Source organism: Idiotropiscis lumnitzeri, chromosome 14, assembly GCF_059441095.1.
Source record: "Idiotropiscis lumnitzeri isolate Australia: NSW breed Sydney's pygmy pipehorse chromosome 14, RoL_Ilum_1.0, whole genome shotgun sequence".
Taxonomy (NCBI): domain Eukaryota; kingdom Metazoa; phylum Chordata; class Actinopteri; order Syngnathiformes; family Syngnathidae; genus Idiotropiscis; species Idiotropiscis lumnitzeri.
In genome coordinates, this window is record NC_142404.1 from 10462871 (window position 1) to 10482063 (window position 19193).

The 19193-nt window shown below is 40.6% G+C and overlaps 1 protein-coding gene across 3 annotated transcripts; it reads right to left on the reverse strand.

The window, feature by feature from the left end:
- Positions 1–316: 316 nt before the first annotated feature.
- Positions 317–18852, reverse strand: LOC148323429 (vang-like protein 1). 3 transcript variants are annotated; one of them, XM_088315664.1, is made up of 10 exons: positions 18712–18852; positions 13873–14096; positions 12638–12809; positions 7310–7738; positions 6270–6445; positions 4673–4806; positions 4413–4448; positions 2058–2208; positions 1344–1578; positions 317–1112 (listed from the first exon to the last, which is right to left on the reverse strand). In XM_088315664.1, the coding sequence occupies exons 2-10, from the start codon at positions 13932–13934 to the stop codon at positions 852–854; spliced, it is 1656 nt and encodes a 551-aa protein (XP_088171790.1). In that variant the 5' UTR covers positions 13935–14096; positions 18712–18852; the 3' UTR covers positions 317–851. The 3 variants fall into 3 exon arrangements, 2 of the variants coding, with proteins under 2 accessions (XP_088171790.1, XP_088171791.1); XR_015846543.1 differs by having other exon boundaries at positions 988–1112; positions 1213–1578; XM_088315665.1 differs by lacking the exon at positions 4413–4448.
- Between the last annotated feature and the right edge of the window lie 341 nt (positions 18853–19193).

The window sequence follows — 19193 nt, forward strand, 5'->3', positions numbered from 1 at the left end:
AAAGAGTCTTCATAATAAATGCATAACACACGCACACGCACACACATACACGGTTCAAGATAAATGTTTAAGTCAAGACAAATTATGTACAGTCATCAACATTATAAAACACTAAACTACATCAGTGACAACAGTACGTAACAGTTAAATGCCAATAATATATTTAAAAATACATGTTTTCCCCTTGCAAATGAACCTAAGGTAGTTTGACATGTGCAGTTAGTCAAAGTGGTCAATAGGGGGCAGCAGTGAGACGCTCATGCTGACTACGACTGTGATCCAAACAGTGCGCGATTGAATTAGCTCCATAAAGCTTATTTTTAGAAATGGTCCCTGTAATCACTTATTATTTGTGTGTAATATGTTAAGTCTCATGCTGCTCAGAATACTTTTAGATATAAAAATGTCATTTAAAAAAAAAACAGCATAGTACACACTCAGATATATGAAACATCGACTGTGCTAATTCCAGTGTTTGATGTCAAATACAAATTCACAATCTTTGCCTTGCTCAAAGCAAATTTAAAAAAAAAAAAGTTAAAATCCAACCGATGCACAGTTTTAATATAAAAAGTATGCAGGGAATAAAGCACATTCACGTATAAATACTGTACATACTGTATACCAACAGCTAATTCAAAACTAGCAGTCAGCTTTTTGTTAATTTTTCAGCCACGCGTTTGGCAAATGTCTCCCCATATAAACACATTTTTGCATCTTAAAAGTCACACGCTCGTCCACATGCAAACAACAAAGAGTCTTTTTATAGTGCATACAGGATGTCAAGATAGAAAATCCAAGTACTTTCCTGTGAGATTAAGAAAAGTCGACAAAAAAGGAGCCAACGGCCGTTACACTGAAGTTTCCGACTGGAGCAGAAGCACAAACTTGTGCGATTTGGGGTCGACGTACTCCTCACTCACTCGGATGTACGGGATGCCCTTGACGGTGATGGCGAGATTGAAGTCGAGGCATCTGAGCACAAAATCGCTGCCGTCCTTGACGCCGCTCGTTACCGAGGCCTCGCTCACCAGCGTCCACTGGTCGGCCATCCAGCGCTCGGGGCCGTACTGCAGGGTGGGGCCAGGGGACAGGTACGTCTCCAGGAAGGCCTAGTGACATGGAAACAGACAAAACATACACTGTACTTCTATGCCATGTTTTGAAACTATGGTGCTATTACGAGACAAGTTTGGAGTTTTAGCAGGGTACCGTGAGCACAAACAGGGTGAGTGGGACGGTCTCATCATCAACACAATGTCACAGTCCATCCAGTGCAGATTGACTACAAACGAGAGCCAGCCACAATACAAGGAGATTAAAATTCAGCAAACCAACCTCACCTTGGGGCTCATGTTATTGATGAGACAGAAGGCCAGGTGCTTCTGGATACTCTCCATGCTGTGACATTGCTGCCTCCTGGTGGTGCGGAGGTACTTCTGCAGGGCACGGGCCATCGAGGGGAAAATGGCCAGAGCCGCTTCTCGCACATCCATGATGTCTGAAGGCGTGGCGCGCTCGTCCTCCTTCTTCATGCGCCGCACGTGCGTAAAAGCCTCCTCCACTGCCACCACCAACCTGATCAAGGATGTGAATATTGGAATTACAGTGGTGCCAACAGATACGAGTTAAATTGTTTTCTCTGACTAAACAAAATAGCGCTCTATAATATTGTTCTCTATAAAAAAATTACTTTGTAAATGCAAATAATCAAACAGCTTGTGCATCATGATTTAATGCTTCAATTCATTTTGTTGCCTTGTGGTGTGTCCGTCTTGGCCACTGCGGGGCAGTACAATACAGTCATACAGACACAAACAAATGTCACTACCACATCATATTGGTCCTTAATTGCAGAGGATAAAGAATTTATGCTTGTGTGTATTGTGCTAGTGTTTGTTTACAGGTGTTGCTGCACTCTTTGTATTCAACTATCCGTTAAGCAAGGCCAAATTTAAATGTGGTTAAAAGCATGTGAGTGGGGTGAACTCATTTTTTTTTCAATGGACTTCCTTTCTTTTTTGCAGATGGCGAGTGCGTTATGGTCTTTGGCCTACCTGGCTTTCCGCTTGCGTACTCGTCTCTCATAGTCGGCCTCCTCGTAGTATAGCTCATTATGGGCGCTGTCTTTGCGTTTGGCGGCGGCTGCGATCATGGCCTGGGATTGGTTTCCATTAGCGGGCTGCGCCCCTGCCGCACTCCCCGGAGCTGCACTCAAAATGAAAAGCGAGGACAGGGGCTGAATTGATGATATCACCTTGAGCCTGAGGAAGTGTGCTTTCGCAGATTAATAGACCGTGATTCCGTGTGGAGAACAAAGCGTGGAAGGGAAGGATAGTGTCGACCTTCACACTGACACATTAAAAAAAGATTACGTCAGCGACTTGAAAACATTCATCTAATATTTGAAAACCTTGCCCAAGATGAAGATTTGACAAGTGTAGACTGCCATTTTTCTGATCTAACATAAATTCGGAATAAAAAATAGAAGTTAACAAGTTAAGAAAAGTACAAATTAACTCCTAATAATTAAAAGTGAAGATCATATAAAAAATATTATATTAATATTATAAAATATTATTAAAAAAAGATCATAATAAAATATAAAATATTATAAAAAAGATAATAATAAAATATTAAATTACATATGATGAAAAGAAAACAATTATTAGCATTTAAACAGAATACAAATTTTAAATTTTAAATTAAAGCGACATTGTTACAAAATATTGAATGTATTTTTCACATAAAATATATATAAGCTTATAGAAAACAAAACAATTGTAATTCATATGCTTTGACATATTTTTCATCAGATTTTTACTTTCAACAAAAATGACAGCTGCTTACATTATATTAAGTGTTAAATACATTTCGCTATTTATAAATTAACTATTATGAAAAAAGTAATGATACACATTGAAATGTATATTAAATTTAAATAATACATTTATTAACAGAAAATTACAGAAATTTTGTATAACATAATATTATTTTTATTCATATTAAATACAAGACACCACATCAGTAATTGACAATTAACCAATCAATTATTTTGAAAGAATCAAAAGATACATTATATAAAATTGGGAGGAATTTAAATTGAATCATTATACATTTTAAGCAGTAATTTGCAGTAATTTAAGTTGGAGACACATTTTTATTACATTAAAATACTGTATTTATTTTACAAACATATCTAGTTAAATATTCAATCAATCACTTAATTGACTAAGAATAGAAATAAAAATATGAATTGCTAATATATATTAAATACCATCTACACGTTTAAATGCTAGATTGCAAGGAAAAAAAATGGCCTCCCTTGCTGCCAAAATCTTTTTCCGTACACGCAGATGAAACATTCATGTTGGTGCTGTTCATCCAACATGAAGACAGATCTGTGACTGCGCAGCTTTGCACGAGATGAGCTCATGCAGTGGAGCGGTGGAACTCATCATTACGAGGGTGAGAAGTACACGAGCATGTTTGGGGGGGATGGGGAGTGAGGTAGAACCGGGGTAAAACCTGTAGTTTAAAATCGCAATCATTAACCTGATTTGCATGTGTGTGAAAGCACATTCGGGCAGGTGAGAAACAGGGTAAGTGCGAAAAAATAAATAAAAGGAAGGTAAAAATGGAAAGTGAGCGAAGCTGAAGTGGGAATATGTGAGGAATGAGCGCTTCTCTGATGAATTATTTAAGGGCTTCAAATCCCGCCACCCCCTAGAGGCCTTTCTGCTGAAAAGGGGGGGAGGGCCGACGAGGACACCGATCTCGGATGCGAGCATCATGAAAGCCTTGTGCATTGGTGGGGTGATAGCCAACAGTGCAACATCTCTTAACTACAAGCGGTGATACAAAGTAGAGCCAGACTGAGATTTTTCTTTTTGAGGCTGATTCCGATATTAGCAGGAAGAATATTCAGATAACCGATTTTTTGGCGAATTAATTCCCTGAATAAAATAATAAAATAACTTATTTTGTGTCGCCTTAATGCTTACATCAATACAGAAATAAAATTGCAGGCAGTATTAGTTTAACTTCATAACAGAAATGTAAAAAAAAAAAAAAGCACATTTTCAAGTAACAAAGAATTTGCTCATTTTCAAGTAAAAAAAAAGAGCAAATTTTCAAGTAAAACATTTTTGCAAATTTTCAAGTAAAAACGAATTAGCTAATTTTTAAGTAAAAAAAAATTTGCTAAATTTTTTTAGCAGATTTTAGTTGGCTGACGACAGATGTCTGAATGATTATTTTTGTCTTTTGTTTTACAGGCTTTGAGAGCGTCGGCATAACCATTATGTCAAGCGCAACGGCTTTTTGGGTGAACTACGTTATGCTGCGACTTCCTGTGCTTCTTTTCAAGTGCCTTGCAAGGGAAGGGAGGAGATTTCCAGTGCGGTACTTACTCTCCTGCAGCAACCTTCTCAGTCTGCTTCTCAAAGCCGCTTACAGTAGAAGTGGACAAGGAGAGCACAAGATCACAACTGAAAATTGGAATTGCAGTTGACGTTGGCCGAGTTGCGTTTGAATCTTGGCTTGTAATGGTATTATTGTGAGCCTTGAAAAACTCAGTGTGGATCCGACCTGAGAGTTACTGCTATATGATGTAACTCCAAGCGCCAACCAGAACAAAGCAAATTCTTTATTGTGGATGAGCCGCGCTTACCGTCGACGTTGTAGACTTTTAATCCGGCCAGGTGTTTAGCGGCGCGGTGCTTGGAGGCCGAGAGGAGCGCCGGGTTGTGGAGCGGGAAATCTCGGTAGTAATACTCCAAGACGGTGAGAGCTGCGTTCTGAATGCTGCGAGACACAAGAGAGACACAGGTGCTGCTGGTTCACACCAGAAAATATATCGACTTCGGTCAAAGGTCCCTGCTTACCGTCGAGCTACTTATGTGTTCTCATGCTTGGAATGGCCTTGGACTCACCTCTGAATCACTTAATGAACCGTTAGCATCTCCTTCAGTTCGGAAAGGAGATTTTTTTTTTTTCTCACTAGGCATTGAAATAACAAATCATGACTTGCTTTTTGTCAATGCACCCCAAAGGTCAAGAATTAAATTCTGTCTCATGCAAGTGAGCGATGGTACACCCCCCGCCTCATATTCTGCCGGACGCAAGGCCACTCCAGCTTTCGTTACCATGACGAGTGGTGAGCCTTGCGACTTGAGTGGCTTCTACTTGTCAAAGTATAACTCCGAGTGCTGATGGGCCGCCACTCTAGCGACACAACTATTTGTCTACAAAGAAAAAAAAAATAATAATACATTTTCCACAACATCATTTTGCCAAGGCATTTTGCAAGAATGTAAGCTTCTAACTTTGGGGAAGGCCCTTTTTTTCTGTTCTGCATCTGAGTAGCAATACCTTTTTCTAATATACTATATCTTATGCAATCTTTTGTTGTGCCCCACTCATGACGTATCCAACAAAATTGATCAGATGTTTGACAGCAGTGTTCACACAACATCCTCTCCAATATCCCGCCTGAGGCAAACGAGACAAGGAGGCTGACTGACTCGGTTACTAGTTATAAAACTTTCATCTCTCTGATATAGGCATCTAATTACACACACGATATGTGCAAAGGTTTAAGGACATCTGGATTTTATGCCATATACAAGTGAAAATGGAGGAACATAATCAAGTGGGCAAGATGGGCACTTTACCCTAATTTGTCGGTCCGTCCTCCGCCCGTGAGTGGGGCACCCTTCCATCATCATCATATTCATAAAATAATGGTCCTGCTTCACCGGCTGTTCTCGTCGTTTTAAAGCGCTTCCGTCTTTGCATTTCACCAGTCCGTCCCCCGTGTTTCTAACGCCCGAAAAAGTGCCCGTGCATGACGAGAGGTTTCATAATTCATAAACATTATTTATTTATCTTGCTCTCTCTCAGTTGAACTCTCAGTCAAAAGGCCAGAACTCGCAAGAGCATTACAAGATTTAATATTTGAAATCTATACCCACGGTACTTGACCCGGTTAGGGACAATTACAGAGGCGGACGAACATCCACTACCGACCTTGCTTAGTTTGTTTAAAAAAACTTCTCGTCCTCTGTTCCTAAAATGGGCGTCCACCTGGGATGGAATGCCTATCACTGGAAGATGAACGGGCTTGCACAAAAGCGAAAGAATTCGTGATACAACAGCATGCGTGGTTACTGCCGTACATACTAATTTTCATTTGGTTATTTTTATATGTATGACAACACATACAAGTGCTTTTCATTCCCAAATATTTACTGCACGCTTCGATGTACCTGAGCTGCCCAATGTTGTAGTGACGCGTCTCTCCGTCGGTGGATCGAATAACACACACGCTGTAGCACGGTCGCAGGTGGCGGAGCTCCAACAGCACCACCGCCAGGTAGTGCACAAAGAGTTGAGAGTCCACCAGGGACACGGCAAACTGGACCACACCGTGGTAGTCCTCGTCCTGCAACCACATCATTCAAGTCAAACAGAAATTGCTGATCATTGATTCCTTTCATTATAATTATGAACCAGATGAAAAATTTTACGTCGATGGAGAAGTTTCATTCTTGATGGAAATTTACCACAACAGATAATTTTTCTCACTCTCTGTTCCGAGTAAATGTGAGTCAACAAATTTTATGTTTTGGGATCGTGATGCGGCTCATTGCTTCGCATAAGTGTTGTAGTTGCCAATATGTTTGTCAGAAAATCATGTAGCATATACTGCAATCCACTTCACCACACCAAGGAAGTTTCTCTGCCCGTTTTTTTTTTTATACCATCTGAGATGTGTACCGATAGCAAAGAAGAAAATTGCAAGTAGTTGGAGGCTAGTGTGAGATGCTAACATAGCGTCACTCAGTGCTCCTCCTTGTCAAACAGCATGGAAAGAAATATATATAAGATTGAAAGATTGAAATAAAAGTCCTTTGGTCACAAAATGTTGGTCATTACCTGCTCTGGTTGAGCGTTTCATCAAGCCAACCAAAATTTCATAAAGCCTTGAGTGTGGTGTGGTGTCAGTCAACTCACCTGACAACAAGTCACAATTTGCCAAGTAGTGAAGACATTTTTCCGAAAAGATGCCTCAAGCTGTTTACGGTCAAAATAAACATGAAACAAAAACTATTCCATTTTGTGTATTTCAACCCAACACGGCTTTGTCTTGATGAAATCCGTTTAGCTTAATGCTAACACATTCTATATAATTGCAATGTATTATTTTTGTTTTGGGAAAAAAACACTTTTAGCGGATGTTGAACTGCATCTATTAATTTTCATGTTTGGAAAATGATCACAGTACATTAATGTGTTTCATGTTCACCTGTGCATCGAGGATCCTGACACCGTAGAAGAGCCAATAGGACATGGTGAGCAGTAGGGTGAGCGTGGTGAGGAAGGCCCGGCACGCGCACACTCTCGGCAGGCTGGCGCGGGCTGGCCGGAGAAACAGTGCCCAGATGGCCGTGAGGAGCATGAGGAGCTTGAAGGAGAGGGACAGGAAGAGGCCCTCGCAGGCGGCCCCGCAAGGCTGCAGTCTTTCGGGCCACATTATTACGGGCAGGAGTAAGAAGACCAACGGGGTGGCCAGCACCAGCAGACCACCACACAGGCCCACAGCTAACGGGAGGTAGCGGCGGAAGCCTCGGGTCCGATCTTGTATGCCTTTGCCCAAGCCCACCACTTCCTCCTGGGAAATGCTGAGCTCGGAGGTGCCGGTCACTGCGGTAGTGGTTTCGCCCCAGTTATCATCCTAGAGGTGAGCAAGACATCTTTGTTTTAGTATTTCAAACTTTGCTGTGAAATTCTGACCTCAAGTGCTCATTTTAGCATTTTTCCGCCACTATTAGCGAGGGATGCCACAAGGTGGCGTCAGAGCACTACATGAAGCTCTTCAACTCACCTTAACATCCTTCCTTAGCACCAAAATGCCACTAGGTGGCGTCAGAGCACTACATGAAGTTCTTCAACTCACTTTAATATCCTTCCTTAGCACCAAAATGCCACTAGGTGGCGTCAGAGCACTACATGAAGCTCTTCAACTCACTTTAACATCCTTCCTTAGCACCAAAATGCCACTAGGTGGCGTCAGAGCACTACATGAAGTTCTTCAACTCACTTTAACATCCTTCCTTAGCACCAAAATGCCACTAGGTGGCGTCAGAGCACTACATGAAGCTCTTCAACTCACTTTAACATCCTTCCTTAGCACCAAAATGCCACTAGGTGGCGTCAGAGCACTACATGAAGCTCTTCAACTCACTTTAACATCCTTCCTTAGCACCAAAATGCCACTAGGTGGCGTCAGAGCACTACATGAAGCTCTTCAACTCACTTTAACATCCTTCCTTAGCACCAAAATGCCCCAAGGTGGCGTCAGAGCACTACATGAAGCTCTTCAACTCACTTTAACATCCTTCCTTAGCACCAAAATGCCACTAGGTGGCGTCAGAGCACTACATGAAGCCCTTCAACTCGCACCTGAAGTCACAAAATTACAAAGAACTGAAGTCGGAATGATTAATTGTTAAATTGCATTGGCCTTTAAAAAGTTACGCAGCGAGTTATCAACAGCAAAAAATTTCTTGAGAGAATGATGACCACCTTCAAGGCTAAAACATTTTCACATTTCATCTCAATGGCTCCAATAAAATAAATACATTCTGGCTGTAAATTCATTTATCTAATGTAACTATTTTGGTGACATTTGATTGAGCTGTAATTGTGTGACTAGTTATTTGTTTGATTTGACCATTTCAAATGGTGGTTCAAGCAAAAAAAAAAAAAAAAAAAGAAAAATGAAAACTGAAAAAAAAAAGAATTGTATTTTTTTTAAGTATTCTTTTTCTCCTTCCATTGTTCTGTCACGAATGTGTTTTCACGCTCTTATACTATCTACAGACATTTTGGACAGTCATGAGAAGTCTTCAAACATGCTTTGATGTAATGTAGGGCGACGTGCACACAGGAGAACGCAAACGCTGACGTAAGGTACACAACTCACACAAATAGATCAACTCTTCCCTCACCTGTCACAATATATTAGCGTCACATTCTTCTTGGTTTTCTTCATCATATCACATCTGCACCACAAACACTTTTAGATTGTCACTCATTCTCATTATCTATTCACTGTCCGCTCAATGTGAAGAAGCACTGAATAATTCTCTCGACACGTGAGCACGGCATAAAAACAAGATATGATTACAAGGGTGTCAATGTCGAAGCTAGACTATGAGAGCGCTGCAAAATGTTGGATGAAAGTCATTCCACCATTTAGGTCCACGCTTAATGAATTCCTCTATGCCGCAGCGAACGGGGGCAGGGAAAAATGACGATTTGATGCGGGAATGTGAAGGTCGACTACTGTATGCGTGTCTCTATTAATTCTTATTTCATTCCTTTTGACGTAGTGTTTTAAACAAACCAACCTACAAAAGCACAGAACAAGCATAAATTTAATTTATTGAAATTTAACATGGTAGGCATTTCTTCTGTACCAAATATTCTATATTTAAAAATATCAAAAACAAAATGCTGTTTTTATTTACCCAAATATAAAACAATAGTGGTCATTTTAGAGCAGTCATTTTAATCAGATATGATCCTACTTTCTTGTAGTATACTATAAATACAGAATATCACAGTACCCAACCATGTCACTGATGCAATACTGTGCAGTATCGATATTGTATCATGATACCGTATCATATCATTAAGACGACAGACTTTGCTGCATCGGCGTCAGACTGGAGAAATCAATTCGCAAGCATTTCTCAACCAAAGTGTTCGCAAAAACATGTGACCAGGTCTTGCAGCTGCTAAACAATAACCCTCTGACGGAGCTAATACACTGCCGCCATTAACTCTCCGAGGATTAATCCTCAAGATTATCGCTGCACTAATCAGGCCGCCGGATTGCTATGTTAATGCAAAGAGTGGACAGAAAGGCTCAAGAAGGAATTACTGTAGTGTCAGGCCCAGTCAGATAGTCCACTACGGCCACTTGCATACGTTCACAAACGATCACAAGCTATAAACCTGACTGGTGACCTTGGAGGTTAACACGGTATCAGTCACCGCACCTGACAGACAAAAAGGCCTTCTGTAGTTATTGTACATTTTGTTGTCATGACAAGAAACTCGTGGCACAATATTATTACAGAATATTGATATATTTGTCGTCATAGCAACACATTGTATCAATATACAGTGGTGCCTTGAGATATGAGTTTGATTCATTCTGTGACCACATGTGCAACTCTAACCACCTTTTCCACAGTAAAATGAACGTAAAGTGCATCATTTGTGCCTGCCTCCGAAAACAGTTTTACAATAAGAAAAATAGACAGCAATAGTCGTTTTTTTTTGTAGAGGAAATAAAAGAAAGAAAGTAACAACATATCAAAACAATAAAATATAACAGAATTAATAATACAATAATTGGCTGTATCACAATTGTATACAAATAACGTATGATATCTGGTATCTGATACATTTATCTATATTGTATCATGATACCATATCCTGAACATATAATCATTTGCTTTACCTATAAATACGTTGTATAATATTGTATCAATTACAATAGAATATTTGGCTGTATTGAACATGTATCATGATACCATCTGATATTATTCAAGACCCATGACTTTGCTGTATCAATCATGTATTATACAATATTAGATTATTATTATTATTATTAATAATAATAATAATAATAATAATAATAAATCATTAATGATGCAATCATTTTCATTTTCATCGTATTCGCAAATAATCAAGGCATGAGAGTTCCCGTTCAAAAAGGGATTACTGTATGTGGTTTCAGTTTAGTTGGACGCAGCGCTGCCAGGAAACCCAATCTGCTGCCCTCTGGCATCAAGTCACAATATCCAAAGCTCACAAAGCAGCAAGAGACCAGAGCAGTGTTGGCCTCGCGTCAGTGACGCGCGTGTGAACACGGCAGATTATTCCTATCAGCTTTCCTCAAAGTGCCGAAAACTGATCTAAGGCAATAAGAATGTGCGACTCCCTTTTTGCACAGGAGCTCCTTACGAGTGCTCAAATGTCAAGAAACGGTGAACAACCTGCCGAAGGTGATGGAAGGCCTGTCGGGGACACGCCAACTCGCTGCAAGCACAGATTACCTTACGACGCAGACAAAGGACGGAAGCTACGAGCTGGTTTTGGCTATGAGTCACATGACATCCTGGAATGTGTGTTTTGTCTTGGAGGAGGCAGGAGAAGGAAAAATAGGTCCAGTCTAGAAATTCTTCACATAGTCTGGATGGATACTATTTTTTTTCCCAGTGATGCCATTCTCACACACATTCTCTTTAGCCAGCTGTTTGATGAATATCCTCTTTCGATTGACACCATTGAAGCGACATTAATATAACAGCACGCTTAATATTGTGGTAGGAGTTTCCGAGAGCTGTTTCAAGCATTATAAACCTTCCATGTAGTCAAATAAAGGAAGCAAAACATTCGAAATAGCTCTCTATGATGCAGTGTTATTTAACCACGCCGAGAATACAAGAAGAAAAAACATTTAGTCCAATGAGTGCATGCAAAATGTTAAAAAAAGAGTGCATGCAAAATGTTTTCATGACTCATCCATCCATCATACAGCTATTGTAGTGAATGTCATTGGATTGTGTAGCTGTACCTAATAATGTGGCCACACACACATCAATTTATTTAATTTCATAGAAATGTTGAGTGTGCTTCAGTGTGGTCATGGTATAAATTTAATTCTCAAGGCACAGCTGTATCTATATATATTTAAAAAAAATTATAGTGTATATTATGGTATATGTGTTTCCATCTTTTTGTGGATTGATTTTTTTTTTAATATTTAATTTTTTGTTGTTTTTAGGGCCCCGTTTTTCACTGAAAATATTTGTTGGAGGTTTTTTCAACAATTTGGTTTAAAAAAAAATTCAATTATATGTCAATTTTTGCAATTTTTAGCAGCTCTGCTCACATATTTGCTTTTTCAATAATGAATAAAATACAATAATTCCTGAATATACAGTACTATAATATAACATATCAACAAATCATCCATTTAAAATGACTTCTCTTTTTAAAACATAGTTCCAAAGCCCCACCAAGGCACTGAGCAGCACTCATGACACAAACAAACCAAAATAACTTCCTCCTGGCCCCTTCTTAAACGTCACGAATTACCACTTCCAATCTATTCTGCTTCCTCAGCACAGACACTGGGAGATAACCTTTGTCACGACAACAATACTGCGGGTAAGAAGTCATGCGCGACCCCTTTTTAAATAAAACTCACAAGACAAATCTTGATTTTCCTGTTTTAGAAACAAAAATCAGCAAGAGATTGTGGAACGCTGTGACTAAGATTGTTCAGCACTTGCTGGTTAGATTGCATAATGCTATGTACTTTTTTTTCATGTTTCCTCCCTCTATTTTTTGTATAGTGACATCACAACATCTACATCTAGTGCATTGAAAATCTCTCGATATCTGGTTCTAATATACGGGTCAAGCTGCACAAGAGCACCGATAATCCTCTGTGATCCCTTGACACTATTGTATATGTTGCTGAAATGTTAAACTGGATTAAGCATTGTGATTCGAGCTCCCATGCACGCGTTGATGCACTTCAGTCAAATACCTGGCCCTCTTCGCCAGGATCCGCCCCTGGCAGGGGCTCCCCCGGGAGCGGCTCGCCATTGTGCACCGGCGAATCCTGGGAGGACGTCTCCGGGGGATTGATGATGACCGACTTCTCGGAGCGACTGCTGTCTTTACTGCCACAGGCCTTGTGACGTTCGCGGCCTCGCTCGCTGAATGGAGGACGAAAAAGGATAGCGTGAGGGTCGAGGGAACGTCATGAAGCTCAGCCGCCATGAAATCGAACACACAATCAAATGAGATAGGGAACTCTATCAAAGATGGTGATGTTTGACTCGACACTGAAATTCACGTGTGGAACTCTCACATGCGGGATGACTCCATGGGTTTGATTTACGTTACTACTGAAAGTTGGAAATGCTTTAAGTAGATAAACCAAACATATTTTGTCATTACGTCAATATTTAAGGATAACATTACAAAATCACAGACACAAGAATGCTTTCATCACAGGCTTTTAATATGCCATACGACTCAATAGGGTTTGATGTAAATAGATTTTTTTTTTAAATTTTCTTGATGTTGGACATTTTCCCTGCAAATACTACAAAATTACATGATAGTTACGAACATGGGAAGGAATTTTCAAGTTTGACGCATACTGATTTTTGACCTTGCCACTTGATTGAGGACATTTTTAAGTAAAAAGCGTATTTGATTTACTCTATATTTTAGGACAGAATTACAAAAATAATTATAAACATGGCTTGTTGTCATCAAGTCATATATATATATATATATATATATATTTTTTTTTTTTTTTAAATCTTTTGGATTTTTTTGAGAAAACTTAATAATTGCTATCAATATTTAAGAACAGAATTACAATTTCACCAAGTCCTATAATATGACATATGACTCGGTTCAACTGCCACCCAAAAAAATTAAGCTGTGCGGCCTTCTGCTGATTAATGTCCACAAAGTGAGCAGACAACTGGATTAAAAAAAATAGAAAGCATAACCCCCCCCCCCCCCCCCACCGAAAAAAAAAAGGAGTTGATTATGGCAATGTATTCATTTAATCTTGCAGGGTGAAGTAAAGATTAAACAGTTCTCTCATTTTCAATTCAGACCGAGCGCATCAGTGATTAGAGTCGCCGAGTTGTTGACGACCTAAAAATCACATGACTGTCTGTTTCCCGCCTCCCGCCTTGGACCAACTCATCAAAGTTATCGAGAGGCCCAAATAAACAAAAGAAGTGACAGGCAACTCACCCGTGGCGGTTTGACCTCCCCGAGCGGCTGGAGTAGCCCGAGTGGGTCGACTCTGTGTCCATTCCGGTGGCTCTTACGGGGGTCACTTTCTCTTTGCGGAGGAAGGGGGTGAAACGTTCTCGGGAGGACCGGCAGGTTGCTATGGAAACAGGCCTATAAAAGACCTCTGGAATCCACAGCCAATGACTACAACCTTGGACAACTTCTTTGGAAACCGCATTGACCTGAAACACGAACACACACACACAACAGCTCCATCAACACTCGTTCCAATAAAACATGTGACAACCCTTCAAAAAAAAAATAATCAAGCAATAAATTCAAGACACAAGATTTTGTGCATCCTGTAACTTCTTTTAATTAGTCACTTCAGGTAGCAAGGAAAACTTTTGAGTTGTCTTTTTACAGTAAATAATCCTCCCAAAACGTGGTTTCAAATTCAAATTTGAAACCCCAACCTTCAATTGAAGCCCAAAACCTAAACTGAAAACTTTTACACCTTAACCGCAACAAAAATCTGAATTTCCAACCCCATCTTGAAACTCTCATCTGCAGACATTAATTGAATTCATGATATTGCCTTGAAAATACGTTTAAAACCTATCACTTGAAATCCAAATCCTAACTAGTAACGCTTAACCTAACTTGAAACTCTAGCTCACAAACCCGAATGCTAACTTGAAAAGCCATCTTGAAACCCAAAAATTGTCCCTAAGGCTTGCTCCTAATTGAACATCCCAACATCGGCTTGAAATCCAAATTTTAACTTCAACTTGAAACTTTAAAACTCATTTACATATCCTGATTTGAACCCTTAACTCAAACACTCACTTAATTCTGACTTGTCGACGCAAAGCAATTAAATTAAATTAAAATGAGAACCCAAAAAAATAAAGAGGGCACAGATGTTTGACTGCGGCATGCATGAGATTCAAGTGGGCGTTTAATGACACTCATGTTTTATTCATCTCATGCGGACGCGAAGTCATTTTCAATGATCTGTCCAGACTCCAGGCTGTCCTTTCCATTTGCGTACACGCTGATGTCCCGCTGCCACGCCATCCGTGACCGTTCATCATGCGTTCTCTCCGCCGTTGCCATGGCAACTCCCCGTCTATCACCTTTACGGGCCCAGTCTTGTACGTAGGTGACTATTCTCCATACAGATTGCTTACAAGACGTTTGTCATCTCTATTTGGACATTCTCCTTCCCATTAAGTTTTATTTTGCTTGCATTCAAAATGATTCAACAAAGTATTTTGAAAAAATAGAATCGTCTTGTTCGGTTTATTTTGCAGTTGCGGTATACTTGGGCCTTCAGTGGTGATCCAATTTTTGATGCACATCTTAAATCCCACTACCAATATCATGTTGAAGTTGCGGAAACAGCACTTAAATCTGGAGCAGATCTGACTCATTATTTATCTAATAACATGGCAAAAACGACATCATCCTCACCAGAGATGATGATTACTTCATGTATTCATGTGTGCAGATCGAGAGTCAAACTTGGCTTACACTGAACAACCAATCATAGAGCTGAAAAATGTTGACATCATTGTGAGCTAGCTAGCTAGCTAGCTGCAGCACTACAGAATCTGAAGGCCCTGGCGGGATTAAATGGACATGGCAGCAACTGGGTGAAAATCTTAAAATCCACATGCTTGTGGCACAACAGTAAGACAATAACACACTATGAACTCAAAAGAACAGAACTGCATTAAAAAATTTTAAGTGGCTCCATTTGATTTAGTGTCTATGTCTCATCTGGGCTGACATCTGGAGCATCCACTGTTGCCGTGGCAATGCCGGAAGCAGGGGGCCCCAATTAAGCAATAACAATCAATCAGACTGAGAGGTGTTGCAAGATCGACTTGATCGCATGCATGCGAGCGGGGGCTGAATGTGTTACAGCGCACACAATGGCCTCGCATCACACCCAGCAGCTGCACGCTTTGATGAATAAGATGATGATTTGATTAAAACTGTTAAACACCCCCCCCCCGAGTGCCGACCTCTCGGCCAGAAGAAGCAGAATGTGGGCCAAGGCAAGAGGTGGCGTTGAACCAGGCCATGCGGCAAAAATGGCCGCCACAGGGAAAGAAAAACTATCGCTTACAAACTGATGGACTAATATTAATAATAATGACAAGGGGGACTCCTGATGCACTTCCCGCACTTCCTTCCTCCTCTGCATGTCAAATCTCCCCTCCATAAAAAAAAAAATAAATAAAAAATTCCTTTGAGACATTTACAATAGCACGCGGCATGATGTCCAATGATGCATGAGTGCGTATGCGTGCGGTCCAGTGCGCCCGGAAGAGAATGAAGAGCGAGAAAGTGACACTAATGTAAAACAAACACTCATTAGTGTGTTTATTTAGCAGCTGAGGAGCTACCGCCGCCATGCATGAGCACGTCCACTCGTCAGGCAGCCTCCCAAAAGACAAAATGCACATTATTTGTGTACTATTGTACTTCTATTATGCTCAACAAGGTCCAGATTTGTCAAGTCATATCTCTCTGAGCCATTGTACATGGACAGCAGTAATTCAGACACTAAGCCATGTGAACAGCATTTACCCGATAACCACATTCAACAATAAGAAGATTAACACCAGTGCTGGATTCCAATGTTAGCATTAGATGGACAGTGGGACCTCTAATGCAAAACGGAATTTTTTCCCCATAGGAGATAATGGAAATAATCTGTTACAGGGTCGAAAAGATGGCAATGGAATTTTACACACCCTAATTCTTGTCTTGCTGAAACTAGCCTTATTTTAAGGCAAGCAAGTGAGCGAATGTATCCTGTGCAAAAATATTCTGCTTCCGAATTTTGCTACTGGACTATAGTGGCTTCAACTGGCGATGGCAGAGCAAAAAATAAAAAATAAAAAAAAGAGCAGTCATAAAGACACGATAAACACTTTTCCTTATGAAGGAAGCAATTTATACACTACACTGTGTATGTGGAATATGGACTGCCAGGGCAAAAAAATTAACCCTCCAGTAGATGCGAGACAAACAATCAAGGACACAATTAAAAAAATAAATAAATAAAACACACATGAACACGCATTTATCATCCACTGTGAAGGCCGGTCAATGAGTGTGGGGGGGCCGGATGTGGCCCCAAAGCCTTACTTTGACCCGGTCTGTTATATTTGATAACAAATGCCGATGTATGCGGCCTCCATGGTACCGCGCATGATGGTTAGTTTAACATTTTCGATACATTCCGCACAGGGAGAACATGGAAACTCCACACGGGGAAGCACAAACTTCTGTTTGTGTGGCAGCAGCATAACCCACAAACGCACGACATAAGAACTGAAATCGGGTTTTTCAGCTCCAGCAACATTTGGCCTCCAAACAGTGCCAAGCAAGAGTCAGAATGAGGTTTGGAATGTGAGATTCCATTAATGCAATTCCGGCACCTTAAATGACCCGGATCAGCCTCACACTTCATCACATGCTGAGGCCTGGTTGCCATGGCACCTGTACACCCCCCCCACCCCACACCACAACCTTTCATACTGAGGAGCCCATGCGCTGTCTGCCTTGCTTCCTGTAGCTTTGATTACGTGGTTAAACATGTTTTGATCTGGGATGGCTTTATGTGTCACTAAACATCATTGATTTAAAAAAATGTCTTATAACATTACTTCGGATACAGATGATGATTCCCCCATGTGTCAAACTTCTGCACTATAGTAGTGCCAACTACTGCAAATGAGGATGTCAGATTTTGTCTGCCTTCAGTGGTCGGTATCGACAGCTGGTATCGGTAGCCTGCATGAGTACGGTACCTTAAAATAAGGCTGGTGAAGGCACAGATACTGGTAAGTTGTATTGTTACTTGCTAATTCGCATTTGTGCTATTCAGGGTCGTGAGGAGCTGACCTATCCCTCGACTTCAAGCATTAAGCGGACTACGCCACCGAGCGGTTGACAGACAATCGTAGGGAAAGAGCGAGACATCCATTCCCATTCTAGCCTTCACTTAGTGGGACCTGAAGCCATGCTGACAATATCAAAGTCAGGAGACTACACCAGAAGTGACCTAGTCAGAGATGCACTTAAAACATACAAGTTAAGCCCTGTATTAAATTACTTTTGAAAAAATAATTCAAGCAATATAAAGAATTGCGGGCAGGTGAGATGGTATAATGTAAATTATGTGAAATATTATGCATGAATTGTTTCGTACATATTTCTCCAAACCTTAATCAGAGAGAATCTCTGAAATAAAGACATAGCTGTGACTTTTAAAATAAATACAATAAAAATACATTGCATCGGGCGGGTGAGGGGAGTGAGAGGTGATTGCATGGGGAGGGTTTATTCTCCAGTACATTGCACCAGTGTGCACAATATTTACTCTTTAATTAAACACCTGCAATACAAATGTTGTCAAGAGAAGGGATTACGGTGATTCGATTGGTCATCCTGATCAATAACCCATGCGTGGACCATGTGTGAGCGTATGCGTGGTGCATGCAGGTCGTGCAAAGCAAGGCTTCATCCAGCTGTGCAGACCCAGGCAGCTTGCCCTTTTCTTTGAGCCAGTGATCGGCTGCATCGGTCGGCTCCTCAACTATCAGTCATACACCACAATACCGTTCTAATTTCACACATGTGTTTTCGTCCATTTAATAATGGTGTGACGTGATCAGAGTCCTGATTTCACGCGCGTTATCGTGTCGCAGGTAAAAAGCCACCCGCGGCCGGGTTCAACTTGAATGAATCGTGAACGCCTCGTGCGGATTATGATGATGAATGATGAAGTAATGGGAAGATGACTGTTTATGGTCGTGAGGACGACGACGATCCTACCTTTTCTCCTCATCGTTCCTTCATCCGCGAAGGGGCGAAGACGCTTCCCTCACTCGAATGCGGCCATTGTGCAGACAGGAGCGCAAGGCACCATGGAAGAAGCACCGCTCCCTCTCGCTCGCACACAGGCGAGGAATTCAATTTGGGCGACGTGGCTTTGTGCCGCCAGAGGGCGCCCTTTTAAAGTGGTACACTTTATGGTAATTGGACATTGCCCAAAACGTATACGGAAGTCTATCTTTTTTTTTTAATTATTATTTTTTTATTCATCGAGAACTACAAGCTACATAAACAATTACAATTTCCACTGAACAAATGAAAGAAGATGAGTTGAATACAAAAATAATTAAGCTCAAGGTTACTTTATTAAAATAAATCACAGTCTTCTGCTGTGCGGTTTTAGTGTTCTGACATTCTTTCACTGGAATTGGTTGAGTTTCCTCATGGAATAATTGCAACTTTTAATAAATAATTTAGAATTA